This window comes from Mytilus galloprovincialis, chromosome 4 (genome assembly GCF_965363235.1).
Source record: "Mytilus galloprovincialis chromosome 4, xbMytGall1.hap1.1, whole genome shotgun sequence".
NCBI lineage: Eukaryota > Metazoa > Mollusca > Bivalvia > Mytilida > Mytilidae > Mytilus > Mytilus galloprovincialis.
The window spans coordinates 20,546,682-20,565,224 of record NC_134841.1 but is presented as its reverse complement, the minus strand read 5'-3'; the positions used below and the strand labels follow the sequence as shown (position 1 = coordinate 20,565,224).

The window sequence follows — 18,543 nt, the reverse complement described above, 5'->3', positions numbered from 1 at the left end:
CCTGTATTATGACTTTTTAGTCGTAGTATTCAGTATCTTGGTATAACCTGTATTATGGATTTTTAGCCGTAGTATTCAGTATCTTGGTATAACCTGTATTATGTCTTTTTATACGCAGTATTCAGTAACTAGGTATAACATGTTTTATGGCTTTTTAGCCGTAGTATTCAGTATGTTGGTATAACCTGTATTATGTCTTTTTAGTCGTAGTATTCAGTATCTTGGTATAACCTGTATTATGACTTTTTAGTCGTAGTATTCAGTATCTTGGTATAACCTGTATTATGGATTTTTAGCCGTAGTATTCAGTATCTTGGTATAACCTGTATTATGTCTTTTTATACGCAGTATTCAGTAACTAGGTATAACATGTTTTATGGCTTTTTAGCCGTAGTATTCAGTATCTTGGTATAACCTGGGTTGAGTTCAATATCGTAGCAGCTACGTAGCTGCTGTCAATATCTATGTAACAACTAGTTTATAGCTACACGTTCAATAGTCTAAATCTGCGACACACTACGTAGCTGCTACGATATTGAACGCAGCCCTGTTTTATGACTTTCTAGTCGTAGTCTTCAGTATCTTGGTATAACCTGTTTAATGAATTTTTAGCCGTAGTCTTCAGTAACTTAATTGGTATTACATGTCTAATGACTTTCTAGTCGTACTTTAATCTTGGTACTGGCTACCTGTTTTATGTCTGTTAAGTCGAGGTATTCATTGTCATTGTATGTGTCTTTGTCAATAATTCTGATAGCCAAGTAGATAACAAAATTTAACTTATATGATTTATTTAAAAAAAAATAATATACATAACAAAGTATAAGAAATCGTAATATTAAACATTTCACATTAAAAATTATGGCTTTGTAAAACAAATAACGTCTGTGTGTTCACCAACAAGTATCATAGATAATTTTCTTAAAGGACTTATTTTAAAATTGTCCGTGGAAATTCACTGTTCCTTGACATGACTTTTCATCTGTTAAATAGTATAGTACAAGTAAATATATATAAGAAATAAAGTGACATTTCCCATAAAATCATGTACTTTGGCCCCTTTTATTATTAGCTCGTCTACAGTTGTCTTTACGTGATAATACTTTCATCCTCCCCATATATAGTAAGTATAAATCGGAGTATAATTCAGTTGACCTCTTGTATATTCGGGATCGTCTTCTTCCTTGATATTTACACTTCCCAGAATATATTCTGCATTAACTGTTTGCACTATAAAAGTAAAACAATTTAGATTGCAATAGTAAATTGATATCAGTTAAACTTGATGACGTTTCTCACATAGTGGTGTAATGATAACATTACAAAGAGAGGCGAACGATACTAGAGGGACATTCAAACTCATTAGTCGAAAATAAACTGACAACGCAATGGCAAAAAAATACACAAAATACGAAATTTCAATTCTAATCGTGTATTTCAAATAATGCTAGTTAATTTGATTTGCTAACGTGATGGATATCAAGACAATCTTTGTTATTGGATATTGGACAACCAAGTATAAAGACTTAGTTGAACATTAAAGAATATATATTACTGTAATAGGAATGAAAATTAATTTAGTAAAATCCTGTTCATGAGAAATGTACAGAATACGCGTTGTTTTTGTTATTATATAAAATTAAGAGAATACAGAAAAACAAACCCTCCCTCCGTCTTTTGGTGTATGCTATCAATCTGTTTCGTTCAGTGTTGGATCATCTATAGGTTATCAATCTTTGTCATTTGAAGTTGGAGAATGTGCAGGCTATCAACCTCTTTCAAATCCTGTTTTGTTTTATTCTAAAAGCAAGTCCTATTTCCCAACCGCAAAGCTGAACTTAGACAGTTTTCGGTTCTTAATGTACATTTTTTGTTTGTAGGATTGTTTTCCTCTCTATATTCATTAACACAGAAAGCGTATACGCTGTGGAATAAGTGACTGTGATTTTTAATTTTAAATATCTTGGTTGGAACTTTTTCCGATGTAATGATCCGAGTGACAACCCCATGCATAAAAATATAAACATTTTAAAACTAGACCGTCCTGTATGTAGTAAAACAATCCATCTAATACTATTATTATACTTACAGCTCAAACGATTCATTGGCATGTTATTAGTGGCACCATAACCATTTGACGAATGTGGCTGTTGAAATCTTAAATAATGGTTAACTGATGAACTAAGAGGTATTGTACCTATAATTATATTGACAGGAATGTATAATTCCAGCGCTGGTCCTATAGGGTCAACTCGAAACTGAAACAAAAGGAAAAAAAATTGTAGTATAAGTAAAATATATATATATATATATATATATATATATATATATATATATATATATATACTTAGATATACGTCAATTAGGCAGCAAAACTAATTCATAGAAATCTAGACGTCAACATACGTGAAAAGAAACACTAAAAATCACTTTAAGGATGTACTTAGGTGAGATTTTGGAATAAGTGTCAAATGTTCGGACTCCTTGGTGTTTTTTCCATACGATACAAGGTAAAACATTTTGCCCCATAACACCTATTTATTTTTTAACATAAGACTTAATAACTCATAAAAGGTCATTTGACAAAATATAAGCAGATTATTTATTTTCTTTCTTTTGATGAGACCCAAATAATACCAATGCAAATCTAAGGTAAAAGTCCGAGTCAGCCTTTTCCCGCCATATTTTATAAATCAACTCAAAAAGTAGCTCCATGACCTATCAATATTGTTAGCTTATTTTGATCCTTAACTATTACTCTTTCGTCTTAAAGGAGCAATTTTGAGTTCTTGATTTATTTAATTTTACATGAGATCACCTAAGTACATCCTTAAATAACTTTGTTTAAATATTTTTCTGGGAACCGTGTGTCCTCTATCTCATTTTATTAATTCTACGCATGAGCAGATCAAATACCAGAAGTCAAGATTTTTCATTATTTCGCCATTTCACTGTCTTTGTGTGGATTTATAATAATGCAAATGCTTAACCGAATATCATTGTTTTATTTAAGTACTTGTAGTACTAGACAGTCATTTTGAACCCCGCTAGTAGCAAAAGTGAGATTAATTAACTATGATTACAAGTGTTTTTCCTGCCAAAGGTCGATGGTTTTCTTAACTATGATTACAAGTGTTTTCCTGCCAAAGGTCGATGGTTTTCTTTACTATGATTACAAGTGTTTTCCTGCCAAAGGTCGATGGTTTTCTCAACTATGATTACAAGTGTTTTCCTGCCAAAGGTCGATGGTTTTCCCGAGGTACTTCGGCTTCCGCATAGCTATGGTATAGCAAAAAACATAAATTAATCAATCAATTAATCTTGAAGATTTATCGCTTCGAATGCACATTTGTAATAAACACACCAAAAGCAAAAGAGAAACAATTCATTTACAAAATTATAGGCAAACAAAAGTAATCGCATTATCATCATCATAACCATGCAATATATACCTCTAAAACATAGTTGATTTCAATAATATTACAGCCTAATAGATAGCTGGGAGGTATAGCGGGTACAAACATCTGTTCCCCATTCCACGTGTCTGTCTGTCCCTTACCAATACAGCTATGTCTTAACTGTGTAATCACTGACGATGTAGTTCTTGTTTGTTGGGTCGTGTGGAAGGTTGTTTTCTAAAGTAAAAAATAATCTTTGCAAAAAAATAAAGAACTTGAAAAAACAAGGTTAAGGGAAAAGTTGAGGTAAAGGAAAAAAATAAATCACATTTAGAACTTAATAAATGATACAGGTTTATAAACGAAAAGAATAAACGTAAAACGCGGAGTATTTGTATTCCCTCCATCAAAGACGTTTTCTCGGAAATCCGTCTAAATTAGAATACATTATTGACATATTTCGCATTTTGTTTTATACCATGTATCGCTTAAATTAAGCACAACTGTTACAAATAATCTTTTTGTTTTCAATATTTAGATGTAGTTCAACGATGGTATTGTTACAAAATTCCACCAAAATTCGAAATATGGTCCAAATACCTAAACTTTGCGTTAAATCAAATAAAGTGAAAGACAAGCTTTTAAAATCACTATGCTCCTAAGACTTTAAGCAGGTAAACAAGGAAAAACAAAGAAAGACGGAAATTTCTATGGACTTTTAGAAATGGAATGTAAACATTTTTCAGCGTTGGTATAATAAAAAAACATACCATTTTTAGGGTTACAGATGAAGATCTTATTTTTCGTCCAGATAGATTTTCTATTTCAGCATTTATTGTGATTGATTCTCCTGGCACGAAACCATGGCGATCAATAGAAAGGAATGTTGTGATTGGTCCACTCGAACAACACAAACAACATAACTGTTTTGTAGCACTTTTTTGAATGGATTTCTAAAAGAAATAATTTTGAATACATAGAAAAATAAATCAATGGAAGCGGATCATCAAGTTTAAGGCATCATTTTTTCTTACAGTTAGTATTTTGTATTAATAAAAAAATAATAAGAAAAAAAAAACGAATGATGATGGTGATGACGATGTATAAATATTTATTCAGGATGAGAAGAAGAACATCTTATTGTGATATGAATAAATGTGATACCTGCTCTGCGCAACACAACCATGATGAGCTGGATTTTTAATGGTTTATTTTAAAAGTAATAGTCCGCAGACTAGTAATTAAGATATGTCACACACCCGTACACATTATCTGAACTCCGAGCCGACCATTCTTTGGGAAATTGCTATAACTCTTTAAAATCTCTGGCTAAGCAGAGAAGTGGGAATTACCAATGTTTAAGTCTTTGGTTCGATCTAGCCAGTGAACAACCCCAAAAACTTCTGCTTTCGGGGAAATAGACAGATAAAAAATAACTCATAAAAACCTTATCATCACCATCACTTTAGTTTAACATACCTTTAATTATCTGCACACTTTATTTAAATTTTATGAGCAGTTAAGCATATACTCTACGGAATGTGCTATAAAATTAATTAAAAATGCGTCTGGCATTAACGAAGTTTCCGAGAGAATTTCAATGTTTTGTTTAAATCAATTTGTCGAACAGTATTTCATACAGATATGAATACTAGTTATGTCATGTAAAGACCTCATATATTTACATGGTATTTTAACTTTTCTCTATTTTACAAACACAGTTCCATAAATTGCATTGTATAAAATTTTACTTACACTTGCTTGAGGCAAAGAGTTCAAATCTAGAACACTTGAAACTGTGAAAGCTGTTTTGGTCACGTGGTCCATTCTCCAGGGCTTTATTATGGCTGCTTTGATATAATATCGAACGTATCCATATTCCCCTTCATATGATGACGGAAGACTTGAGGGAAGTTGGAATCGGAAAGGATAGGAATATTTCCCAGCTGGTAAAACAAACTTTTTTCCACATTTATCTATAAAATAATTTTTAATTGAATCATGTCTTGGTCGTCTACTTGCAGACATAAATATATGATTTTTATAAAAATAAGAAGATTTAAATGCCATTTAAGGATTTTATTACTTCCTTGCCACATGGAAGTTAAGTCTTGCCTAACATCGTTTTCTACATTTTGTTTTATACTCTCTTGAATTTTATTTCTCTTACAGATTTTATCATATTGTTGTCATACAACTGGTGGATACAAAGATCCCATTGTCATCTATCAGGAACAACTGTCAGCAACAAGGAACATCGTTGTCTGCATGCAAGATAAGCATTGTCATCTACAAGGAACACCAATGTCGTCATATCCAACAAATATCATAAATGATTTCTTTTAACGTCTCAATGTAGTCTGTAACTATACCACACATCTTGTATGTGACGTTAGCTTATCTTATAAAACTGTGTTTGTTTTGTTTTGCTTGCGTTTATTTTCAATGTAATATAGTCTTCCACTGTGATTAATTTGATGAAATACGTCACTTTGAATGTTATTTGAATTATTCATAGAGAACACTGTGTGTTAGCTGTGGATATTGGACTAATGCCAACATTCTGTCACCAGTTTATACAGCATTAATCTTTGATACTTGACACAGAACTACATATTATCTTTGATACTCCCTGATGTTTGACATATAAAACTACTCTCTTGAACCGATGTTGAAAAACAATTTAAAAAGAATTTTAGGAAAACGTATGCTGAATGCTACAGATAGTATATATCAATATATTTTTTTAGGATTTTCAACGTCTAATATACAAATAATCACTTATGAAGTGAGAGACAAAATAATATCAGAATAGCATCATTTTATTGCATTCAAATGATAAAATAATCTATTTTAACATGTGATTGTAATATTTTCATGTTTTAATACATTTGAAACATTGATTGAATTCCTGCCTTTCGGCACATGTAACTGCTTTGATTTTAAAGTATAGATATAAGAAGATGTGGTATGAGTGCCAATGTCAGAGATAACTCTCCATCCAAGTAACAAATTGTAAAAGTAAACAATTAAAGGTCAAAGTTCGGTCTTCAACACGGAGCCTTTGGCACACCGAACAGAAAGTTAAATGAAGGGGCCCAAAAAAATTTATATAAGAGTTGCAATGGAAGAATGAAAAGAAAACAGCATCGCCCTCTAGCTTTACGTTCCATTATATACAAATAGATCATGGCTTCTCCCTAAATACTTCAGTTTGGTCAGTATGCTGAACCCATCTATAGATTACTATATAACTTCTAATAAATAATTCCAAAGATACTGTAACAGCCAAGTTTGTCTCATATCTTGAAATTGACAATATAGGTCGGATGAGAGCAATGCTGTGCGACAAAACATGATTTCAGCTTACCAATTGTGAAATTTCAATCTTTCACAATAGTATGAAAGTCAAAGCATTCAGCTTATCGTAATTTTATAAGACAGTGGTATGCAAGTTAAAGCATTCTTACCTTGACTTTCTTAGATAGTAACATGAAAGTCAAAGTATTCTTATCGTGGTATTCTTACTGTGTTTTTTAAGAAAGTAGTATTAAAGTCAAAGTATTCTCTCCGTGATTTTTCCAAGACGGTGATATGAACGTTAACGTATTCTTTCCGTGATTTTTTAAGACTATGGTATTGAGGTCAAAGTATTCTTACCATGATGTTTTAAGACCGCGGTATGGGAGTCAAAGTATTCTTATCGTGATTTTTTAAGACCGCGGTATGGAAGTCAAAGTATTCTTACGGTTATTTCTATATACCGCGGTATGCATGGTATGGAAGTCAAAGTATTCTTATCGTGATTTTTTTCTAGACCGCGGTATGGAGATCAAAGTATTCTTACCGTGATTTTTAAGGCGTTTGTATGAAAGTCAAAGTATTCTTACCGTGATTTTTTAAGACGATGATATCGAAGTCAAAATATTCTTACCATGATTTTTGAAGACGGTGGTATGAAAGTTGACCTATTCTTACCATGATTTTTTAAGACGGTGGTATGCAAGTTAAAGCATTCTTACCTTGACTTTCTTAGATAGTAACATGAAAGTCAAAGTATTCTTATCGTGGTATTCTTACTGTGTTTTTTAAGAAAGTAGTATTAAAGTCAAAGTATTCTCTCCGTGATTTTTCCAAGACGGTGATATGAACGTTAACGTATTCTTTCCGTGATTTTTTAAGACTATGGTATTGAGGTCAAAGTATTCTTACCATGATGTTTTAAGACCGCGGTATGGGAGTCAAAGTATTCTTATCGTGATTTTTTAAGACCGCGGTATGGAAGTCAAAGTATTCTTACGGTTATTTCTATATACCGCGGTATGCATGGTATGGAAGTCAAAGTATTCTTATCGTGATTTTTTTCTAGACCGCGGTATGGAGATCAAAGTATTCTTACCGTGATTTTTAAGGCGTTTGTATGAAAGTCAAAGTATTCTTACCGTGATTTTTTAAGACGATGATATCGAAGTCAAAATATTCTTACCATGATTTTTGAAGACGGTGGTATGAAAGTTGACCTATTCTTACCATGATTTTTTAAGACGGTGGTATGGAAGTCAAAGTATTCCTCTGTTGCATGGTGATGTTTAATGTCTTTGTACCGAGATTGCCCTGGTCCCCTCATTTTCTGTTCTGTCCAATGCACAAAAGCTTTTCCTTTGGCAAAAACCCGAATTGCTGTAATACAAAGAAAACTCAACATTTAATAAACATGATTAAATTTACCAGACATAACTTCATAACATCTGTTTTAGGATTTTGAGAAGTTTCTTCTTTGTCCTCTTCTATTTTTTATTTGTTTTTTTGGCTGTTTTTCTTTTATTACCTTTACTATTTTTATATCTTCAAGGCTTCAAACGCTTTGTTCGACATGCTCCTGGTGCAGATCAACAAGAAGGGCATTTATAATATCATTTAAAGGAGGAGTGGTGGGGTGGAGGTTGCAAATCAATTCGACAGCCACCCAACGACATAATTAAAAAAGGAAACATCTAGAGAGCAACCAATCTAATTAAAAACCGATCTCTCATCGCTCCTGTTTCTGATATGTCGCGTGGGAGATCTAACGAAACCCGCTTTGAGGTCACATGTGAGTGACCTCGTAGGTGTGTCTTTTTCGACCAATGAAATTGAGTCTTCCACGATCTTGGAAGTTTAACGTAAGGCAAAGGGATGTAACTCATTTTATTTACGACGAAATCGTCAGTCAAAATAATTCATAAACTTTTTTGATTGGCTTATTAATAGGTCGTCAACTCATTTGCATATCTTTATAAATTCATAACTTTTAGTTCACTCACATGTGACCTCAAAGCCGGTTTCGTTAGATCTCCCACGCGACATATCAGAAACAGGAGCAATGAGAGATCGGTTTTTAATTAGATTGGAGAGCAACATACATTTTTAACAAAGAACGATGGCCTAACAATTTATCTAACTCGTCCCCAGTAATTCTGGTATATAACTTGATTGACTATTCGTATGCAAATTACTCTAACAAGCTTAATTAAATGTAAATCTGGTTTGTTTCACTATTATTTTTTACCGTGTGGTATAACATATACAATATAGTATAGATATTGTTTTATTTAAGACGTTAAGAATATTTGCCTGTAAATAATAGATATATTGTTATGCCTTTTTTATGTGTATGGCTCTGACCTGGCTGTAGATTAACCTCTAAGAATCGAAATAGCTAAATTCATATTTATGATTTATGTAAAAAATATTGCAATAATTATAAAAATCATTGTATTAAATTACTTTGCTCTTCATGGGCCCTTTAATTGGAATAAAAATATCTTATCTTATCTTATACAGCACTCGCACCTGCAAAGTGAAAAAATCCTTATGACTACTAGTACGTTTTTTTTTAAATTACACAGTAAGTCGTATGTATACACCCTATTAAACATTGGCATATAAAGGCAGTGTTTTTGAAGAAGAAAAAAATACTTGATACACAAGTAACAGAATTCAGACTGAAAATTTCATTTGATTTGAAAGTAACATATTCAGATAACTCTATAATAAGTTACAAAGTCATAAAGTACATAAACAAAGAACTGGGAATGAAAATAGTCCCAATATTTGTTTTTAATATTTTTAGAGTTCTTGAAACATTTATGTCGCTGTTCGGATTGTTGAGAATTTTCAAGTTACTATGCAGTTTTAAGTAAAATGAGGGTTGCTAACGTTATTGAAACAGCAACCGGAAAAACAATAAGTTCTACTGGATATCAAGCTTGTGTGGTAGAGATTTTTTAAAAGTTATTTCACTGTTAATCAGATAGACAAATCTGAATTGTGTATAATGCTTAATTTGTGATATTTAAAAGTATAAAATAAGAAAAAGTTGTATATCTGCTTCATTTCTATATAGCCTGATAATAGCCTTACACCGGAAATGATATTTTCTGAAAAAATTTCACCGATCTCATCCTTATTTTATATGTTGCGCCACCCCTCGCCTATTATTTTTTTTTGTTGAGAAGTAATGAGTATGGTATATTTTAAGAATAATTATTTTCAAGAAAGAAATTGTGCCGAATGCAATCAATATATATTTGCACAAGGATTATCGCAGGTCCATTCTAAAACATCTCGTAGTGGTGTATATTTTTGCGTCAGTTTACTGTTAAACTAAATTCATTGATTTATAGTTAATTGTAATCTAATTAGTTGCACACGGAACGTTAATAGTTTGTGACAATGTCAGCTTTTATTTTCTTCTTTTTCGTTTGTCAAGCTCAAAAACAGTTTCTAGCATTCTGATATTGACTTTTTTCAAATCCCAAGATATCTTCATAACATATTGAAAACATTATTATGTCCAGTATGTTATTCTTTATAACCATAATAACCAAGATCGAAATGAAGAAACATAATATAGAAAACAAAAACTTTTGTATCTAAATAGTGTGACGATCATAATTAATAAATGGGTTGTGTCCATGGGACACATGTTATGAATGATACCTCCGCTTGCATGATTTCCAAAGAGACACCAATACCGTGCGCAACGTCAATGCATTTGTAACTGGACGTTAATTATGCGAACAACCAAACACATCATTATTTATCAATCAATCAATCAATCTAAACAGTAAACAATAAAGAATAAGAAACCGACGAAAACCTGGGGAATAAAGGTGCTCCGGAATAAATGGACAGTCCATGCTTCATTCGCGGCATCCGTCGAGTTGTTCATGTCAATCTGTGGATTATTTTTAGTGATATGAATAACAGTCAACCAAGTCTTGATGGTGTCCTCGGAACTATCGAAGAGATGACTCTATCAACTCACGTTCAAATCACGTAATGATAGTTAATTTGAGACCAGGAATACCGAATAAACTGAAGGATAAAATCTCAATATGCAGGTGCTGCACCAATTTGATACTTCAGACATCTGAAGTAATCTCTTGTGTTATAAAGTCTAGTTCTAGTTTAACACTTACTTTTAATCAATTAAAAATGTTAGAATATAATAGAAAGAGAAGAAATAGACGAGATGTATATGCGATATCCTTAAGTTTATGTCCAATCGGATAAGTGCGGTAAAAAAGTCACTAAATTAGTAGATTACATCATCTTGATAGATAATGTAAGCTTCTTTCAATTTTCATGAGAAATCATTTAGTATATAAGAAATTTTATCTTTAAAACTACACAGCAACTCAACGACAAAAAGGGAAATTTGTTGAAATTTATCTTATTTGTCTTTATTGTAATATTAGCACAAAAATAGGGTAGCGACAAATATATAAATTTAAAAAAAAAATACTTTGCAGGGTGCAACTTCATAAGACTGCCTTTGTAAAACCATTGACAATCTGGGCAAGTCTGGACACAACACGCAAGCTTGAAACAGCTCTGAATTTTGGCTGTGGTTAAATATTTGACACAGGTGAGGTTTTTGACACAGAATAAATGTGTACTGAACCAAATGTGATCATAATATGTCTTCGAACGACGACGACGGCAACAACTTCATACCATTATATTTGCGGTCGTATAAAAAGACTCAAAACATGTTGAAACATAAATACAATATTGAACAACTCTGAAGGCTTGGTGCAGATTTGAGGGGTTAAGCAGGGCCACTAGTTTTCCAGTATTAGTTAGATTTGGAAATATATAAGAAATCCTTTTCATGCTTTGGTGATATCTTAAATATTGCCAAACCATGTAATAACTATATTTTTTACCCTGACACCCATATCCCTCCTGTAAAGTCAATTATTGCATTGTCTTGTCAGATATATTGACCTAAATTCCTGTCGTATTTAAGGCATATGTTTCTCATAAAAAAAAACTATTCATCGATATTCTTTTGTCATACTAAAGTGGCTATGGAGAAAGCATCAAAAGTTTTAACTGAATTCACAGATGTACTGCTAATATTAAGTAAGCAGCTGTTGTCTCATAAATTACATATAATTTGATTTAAATATGTGCTGTACTGATTAGGCTGCATGGGTAATTCAGTCTTTTTGATAAAGTGTGCGACTTTAAATTGCCGATACCGAGTATATTCATACATCCTTGATGACTTTTGAAATGCCGAATGGATTCAGAGTGCAGTCTTATCAACTTAAAATGTGTCGATACCAAGTACATTCATATCGATTCACAGTTTGCCGATAGCGAGTACGTTCTGACAGACTTTTTATGTGCCGATACAAAGTATATTTTGCTCCCTTTAGTGTGCCAATACAAAGTATATTTTGCTCAGTCCTTTCTTTTACTATGCCGATAGCGAATATATCTGATCGGATTTTAATATGCCGATAGGAAATACATTCATAACAACTTTTGATATATCGAGTACAATTTATTCGTTATAGTTCCTGGAATACTGAGTCTATGGAGCTGAGATTTTGGTGTTCGAGTTTTCAGGACAAGACCTAGAATCCATGTAAGATCATGTAACATTCGCTATCATGGTAACTTTGCAATAATACTGGTACAAAGGCAGTGTTAACCATAGTGCACGAAGCTTGGCTATTTGTAGAATTGAAGAAGATTGATAGAAAAAATCTTTAAAAAAGGAAGGAGGGGAAGGGTTTACATCAATGAGATTTTCATTTTGAAGACAATTTTTAGCCACAAAAAAAAATGGATTCGGTCTCGCCAAGCTCGTACGTTGACAATTGCCTAGAAATTTTAATACATTGTGAACGAGAATAATATTAGGTTATGACGACATGAGAGACCCACGTGTCTTGATTATTCAAGGTTACATCTGTGTAAAGATTGTTAAAACATTCTCGGCTACCTGGAAATTTATCTAGATTAAATTTAAATTTTATTGGTGGGCGATGGAAGAGTACGTGTTGGCATTATTAAATTTGTATTAACTTTTTCTCTTTTTTTGTAAGATAGTACATCTTTAAATAGATTTGAAATGAAAAGGATACATCCATGTTCAAAATGATTGTTCCTGTTCTGTATTTGTTTTTGGGGCGAAACAATAGTTTGTACCGAGAAAAAACAAATGCCCCTTCCCCAACTCGCACACAACACAAGAGGTGTATATGCCGGTGGCTACCAACCAGTTTGTACCGAGAAAAAACAAGTGCCCCTTCCCCAACTCGCACACAACACAAGAGGTGTATATGCCGGTGGCTACCAACCAGTGTTTTATAACTTTGGGTTTTGTTTTACCGAAAATTTCCAGATTACTAGTTTGTTTACAAAAGCACGTGTTTGACATAAGCAATTCTCTCCTAGTAATACTTATTTACAAAAATGTATATTTGTGAGATGTAAAATTACAATGCAAAGCAGACAGGATGATGTCAACAAAAAATATTGAACTTTAATAAAAAAAAATATTTACGTTTAGATGTGAATAAAATTGTATCTGGGTATACACCAATGGGACAAAAATTAACCCATAACTAACAAGAAAGAGGGTTGAATGTACGTCCAGAATGTTTGCTAAAGGCGGTTAAGTACAGTATAAAAAGTGTTCTCCATTGTTGAATGATACCCTGGAAATTCGGGTTGGGAGATGAAACATAAATGACAAGACAGAGGGTCGTAGTAAAACGTCACTACTGCCAAACAATAACGACTGGCGAATCGGTTTACCAAAAATTTATGTAGCATCTGAACACTACTGCCTCAAAATCAGATATAAACATGATAAAGCTTTTTGTTCCTGTTCTTCTCTCAGGAAATGTGATAAGTTAATTAAATCAAGAATAAACAAGGATTAATCTGGTCTGAGTATCTGTAGATCAAATGAAATTGACAGTTGTGATTTACATCAACAACATCGCGTGCGATGCACGTGTTGTATCTTGTAAACTGTCTTTATACTAAGTTTATATTCAACTTTAACACAGTCATAAACCAAAGCGAAGGGTAGAAAGTAAACTTTTATCATAAATTACAAAACTCACCTTGACTTGATTTGAAAACTAAGCACAGGCACTTGTTTCTGTCAATGTGGGGTTTACTATCCATACCAGTACTGGTATGGATAGTAAACCCCACACAAGTTCCTGTCAAACTAAGCCATTAAAAAAATATCGCCTATTTCATTATTTGTAGTTTTTTTTAAATTTTGGTTTAAAATTAACATATTCATGTGTTCCAAAGTGAAACTTTATGGTTCTCACCTCTTTTTACATCTTAATGTCTTTTTGGGTGTTTATATTGCATCCAGAGAACATCGACTTCATGTCAAATATTTGAAAGCATATTGCCATCAACTTGAAAGAAAACAGCTAGTTTTTGTCAATTTATTATTTTTGTAACAAATATACCCAATATCTAAAGTATCATGTCTGTTCATGTAAGGTTCATGTAGATTTGTATAATACCACAGTAGTTCCTGACAGTATAACATAAAAAAAATAATTTATCGTTCTGCGTTGATTGTCACGATATGTAACAGTCTAATTAAAGAGAAGGTTCCCTGTCAGGACTGCGTTAGTATATGTAACTGTACAAAACACAGCTTGAACGCTTAGCAAAGACTGTAAATATGCATTTAATTGAAGCTTTATGAAGCAAAACGAAATAAGTAATTTGTGGGTTAAAAGGTTTAGGTTATTATGTCTACATCTAGAGATAAGTATAATTAATTGTAATTGGTAACGTAGTTCTGGAATTTATTGTACCTCTCTCTTTAAATAATAGTATGCTGTTTTATGTCTTTGAGCGTTATTTTATATACATAGTACGCCTTTTACGAATAAACTCATTTGATTCACGAAAAGTATAGCTTTGATGAGGAGGGTGGGCTTTTTCAAGTGCTCAATGGCGTGTTGATACAAAGCGATATAAAGATGAGAAGAAGTGGTATGATTACCAATGAGAAACTCCAAACCAGAGAAAAAAACCACGTATAGACAAAATAACCAAAGTCACCGTTCGGGCTTTCAGCAATTAGTAAAACCTATACAGATTAGTTAGCCTTAAAAGCCCAGCCTTAAAAGCCCCCAAAATGACAAGTGTATTACAATTCTAACCGGCCTGATATATTTTGAAATTGTTTGTCCCTGTCATATTTTCTCTATTTATAACGGTTTTCAAAAAAGTTTTTTTAAAACTTGCATTTTACCCCTATGCCCCTATGCTCTTTTTTTTTTAACCATTTCAGCTATCTTGGTCGGCAGGCGGTGTCATCATTCACATTTTTTAAATTAGATACACCAATAATGAGTGTGGTGGCCCAGTAGTTCCAGAGAAGATTTTGTAAAAGTTGTCTTAAGCATGAGCAGTTAATCATGTTAATTATAAATGTAAATCGTTTAACACGATCATATGTTTGTATGATTAACGGTGACCAGGATTGTTTGAATGTAAAATGATGTGATATATGGGTTACGGCTAGACCAATTGAAAGAAATGTATGTGTTTAACAGCTAGACTAGTTGAGTAAAATGTTATATGTTTAAACAGATACAACTGTATGAATTATTAAGCATATAACAGATAGACAGCTGTATGAATCATTATGCATATAACAGCTAGATCAATTGAATGAAATGTTATGTGTTTAATAGCTAGATAAATTGAATGAAATGTTATGTGTTTAATTAGATCAATTGAATGAAATGTTATGCGTTTAATAGCTAGATAAGTTGAATGAAATGTTATGTTTTTTAGCTAGAGCAATTGAATGGAAAGTTATGTTTTTAATAGCTAGATAAATTGAATAAAATGTTATGTGTTTAACAACTAGATCAATAATTTTGAAAATTAGTCAAATTAAAATCATTTTGAAGCAATTTTGAAACTACATGCTACCGGTATAATAATTGACTAAATAAGTTAGAATTCAGGGGCAATCTGACAAGAATTAATTCATAAATTTATTTGAAAACTAAGTTTGCAATTTCTATCTATAATAAATAAATGTATTTACTAGTTTACAAGTCGTGATCACTCAGTATAGTAAAAACTGTACTGGCATGAAAATACTATGGGACGAAATATATAACATTTTATACATACAACGAATAAAATAAGATAGGATGTTTCAAATGTAGACTTCAGTTTTTGGTGAGAAAGAACCTTCAATGCAAACTAGGGTGGTTGTGTTATATATGTTTTCTTGTATTTTTTAATTTATTCTTTTTTAATCTGAATTTCTTATGGAATTCCTTGAGATTTTGAGTAGGAACCTGCTCTAAAGTTTTGCTTGGTTTTGATGTTTTTGCCTTGTTTTCCTTCATTGCTGTCATGCCATCGACCTTTACGTCTTTCCTCCTCGTATCAAGTTATTTAGTTGTTAAATATAATTATCAATGGCAGACAGTATCTAAAAAGTATGTGTTATTATATTCGTTTACATTTCTCTCCACCTTTAAACCCAACATTGATCCAGATCTCTGCTTTTACTGGAATCAAATTCCATCAACAGACTAACAGTATCAAGTGAATAAATATTTTAATATTTGTACTGTTTAGTAAAATGGTAAAACTCTAACGGCTATACCACCAATGGGATTTCTAGATACGATCTCAATATCTGACGTGTGTTGATAACATCACAGAACTTGTTTTCACTATTCATGCGAAAATGTCTACTATGAAGATATTATGACTGTCAATTTTAATTTAGAAATATGGTTTTATTAACGATGTGGTCAAACGATAGCCCTTTGTGTAAGAGAAACTGTCAGTATTACTAAACGTGAAAGATCAACCAACGCGACCTATTATATAAATAATATCGTACAACCGTTTTCTTAACCCCCTTGTGAGAAATTAATTTCTGGTCCAGACATTTTCCGTCAGGGGTAATTTCCTAATTTTCATTGTTTTAAAACAGAAAGAATTTAAGTGTGTTTATTTTACAGTAAACATTCATGATGGCGTTTTACAAAAATGTATGAGCTGGGTCAGTAAATATATATTGTAGATATTTTAGGATGTTTTTTTTTATAAATTGGGCTATATTAAATCATACTTTTATTATTTTAGATTATTATATATAAAGTATTAATTTAGATAAAACAATCACCATAATCGTAATAGAATCCGTGTCATTGTAAAGTTTGGATTCAAACCAAACCCCAAAACATGCCAAATAAATTGATTAATATAATAAACTTACCTTGCATTTTCATTGGGTATTTCAAGTCAACTGTCACATACCCTTGTAAAATTTCTCCCGCCATAAAAAATCCATCTGATGCCGAAAGAATAATTTCAAAAGTTTTTAACTTCACCATGGTCGCAAAGGTATGAAACACTTCTTTGAATCCTGGCAATCAATGTACTCCAATCACCAGATGGCCATCTCTGTAAGTGGAAATGCTAATCTAATTTTAACGATGTTTTCTTAAGAGGAGATTAAAGTATTTATCTTGCAGGTGAATAATGTTGCATATCCACTTTCCCCCAGCCAATCACTGATGTTCTCTGGATATTGACTGCTGCTGCAGATGGCATATGCTTGTCGTCTGGATGTAAGGCTATGATAATAGTGATTACACTGGACACATTGATTGGAATAACAATTACCCATTAAAAATAGGAGGGAGGTTTATTTATTGTCTGTTTCGGTATAATTGATTATCAGGGGAATTAAGTTCTCGAATGGAAATTGAAGCTAATTTCTGGCGGGGAAAATATATTTTATCTTAATTATTCAGTTTAATGTTCCGTCATCAAATTATAAGATAATTTGTGAATTGATCAATCATATATGGTATTTAGGGACCCATTTACTGAATGTATGGATAAATGAGTTGTTACTAAAATATGCCAATACACTACGTGTACATCCATGCATACCTCATTCAACGTTCAATTGAATAAAGTATACTTATATTAAAGTTATTTCGGTATAAGTGGTCTTTCGGGCTATTCGGCATGACGTTGCGGTGTAGGACTTTTAAATGCCGACTTACTATAGGGGTAAAAACTATATATGTGAATAGCCCTCGCTTATCACTTTTTATTTTTTTTATTGTGTATTTGATTTATGTTAATAATGAAAAGAACCCTTGATAAATCTCTTGTCCCAAAACGCTTTGATTATAAACGCTCAAAACTGAAAATTTGAAAGTATGTATAAGTACTATATTAATATAACTCGAGTGACACTGTGGGTTTATATGAGAAAAGAACCCATCAAAGATACCATGACACTCAAAACCAAAAATTTGAAAGTATGTATAAGTACTAAAATTTGAGTGGGTCTATATGAGAGAAAAAAAAACCAATAAAGATACCGTGATGCTAAAATTGTGTACTCCGACACGTCGACAAAGGACTCAACATCGTCGCTCGAAAGTGTCCTCAGACGAATATCCAAATACATTTCAGGTTGCAAGCTTAGCTTTGACGATCTATCTTTTTCGTTATTCCGTCTTAATTTGATTTTGATTCCTTTCTTTATAGTCTGAACAACAGTGTATGTAGTTTATGTCAATCATGAAGACGACAACTCAACGACATAACAAAATTCAAAGACATCAATTATGTATCAAAATGTAATTTTCAACAGGAAAAACTCCATGTCAAGCCCTTTTAATCGTCATAGGCATATACTCAGCTCATATTGTGTAAATGAACAAACAAAAATCTAGACTACAACAAAAGGCAACTACCAACGACGTCCCTTACTTGGAATATCATAAATACGTGAATTTTGTATTTCGATCGCAGGCAA

The 18,543-nt window shown here is 32.3% G+C and overlaps 1 protein-coding gene and 1 long non-coding RNA gene across 2 annotated transcripts; one reads left to right on the top strand and one right to left on the bottom strand.

The window, feature by feature from the left end:
• Nucleotides 1-774: 774 nt before the first annotated feature.
• Nucleotides 775-17,341, bottom strand: LOC143071590 (arrestin domain-containing protein 3-like). The gene is made up of 7 exons (XM_076245998.1): nucleotides 16,981-17,341; nucleotides 7,929-8,078; nucleotides 5,154-5,374; nucleotides 4,169-4,351; nucleotides 3,453-3,635; nucleotides 2,090-2,258; nucleotides 775-1,230 (listed from the first exon to the last, which is right to left on the bottom strand). The coding sequence occupies exons 1-7, from the start codon at nucleotides 17,096-17,098 to the stop codon at nucleotides 1,106-1,108; spliced, it is 1,149 nt and encodes a 382-aa protein (XP_076102113.1). The 5' UTR covers nucleotides 17,099-17,341; the 3' UTR covers nucleotides 775-1,105.
• On the top strand, nucleotides 5,245-5,826 carry LOC143071591 (uncharacterized). The gene is made up of 2 exons (XR_012976921.1): nucleotides 5,245-5,347; nucleotides 5,571-5,826. It is a non-coding gene; the product is annotated as an uncharacterized LOC143071591 (long non-coding RNA).
• Nucleotides 17,342-18,543: the final 1,202 nt, after the last annotated feature.

Coding starts and splice junctions, on each gene's coding strand:
- LOC143071590 (XM_076245998.1), bottom strand. CDS start 17,098: ATGGTGAAGTTAAAAACTTTTGAAATTATTCTTTCGGCATCAGATGGA. Junction 4,352..5,153: donor ACTCTTTGCCTCAAGCAAGT/GTAAGTAAAATT, acceptor TATTTCTTTTAG/AAATCCATTCAAAAAAGTGC. Junction 2,259..3,452: donor AAATCAACTATGTTTTAGAG/GTATATATTGCA, acceptor CTTTTGTTTCAG/TTTCGAGTTGACCCTATAGG.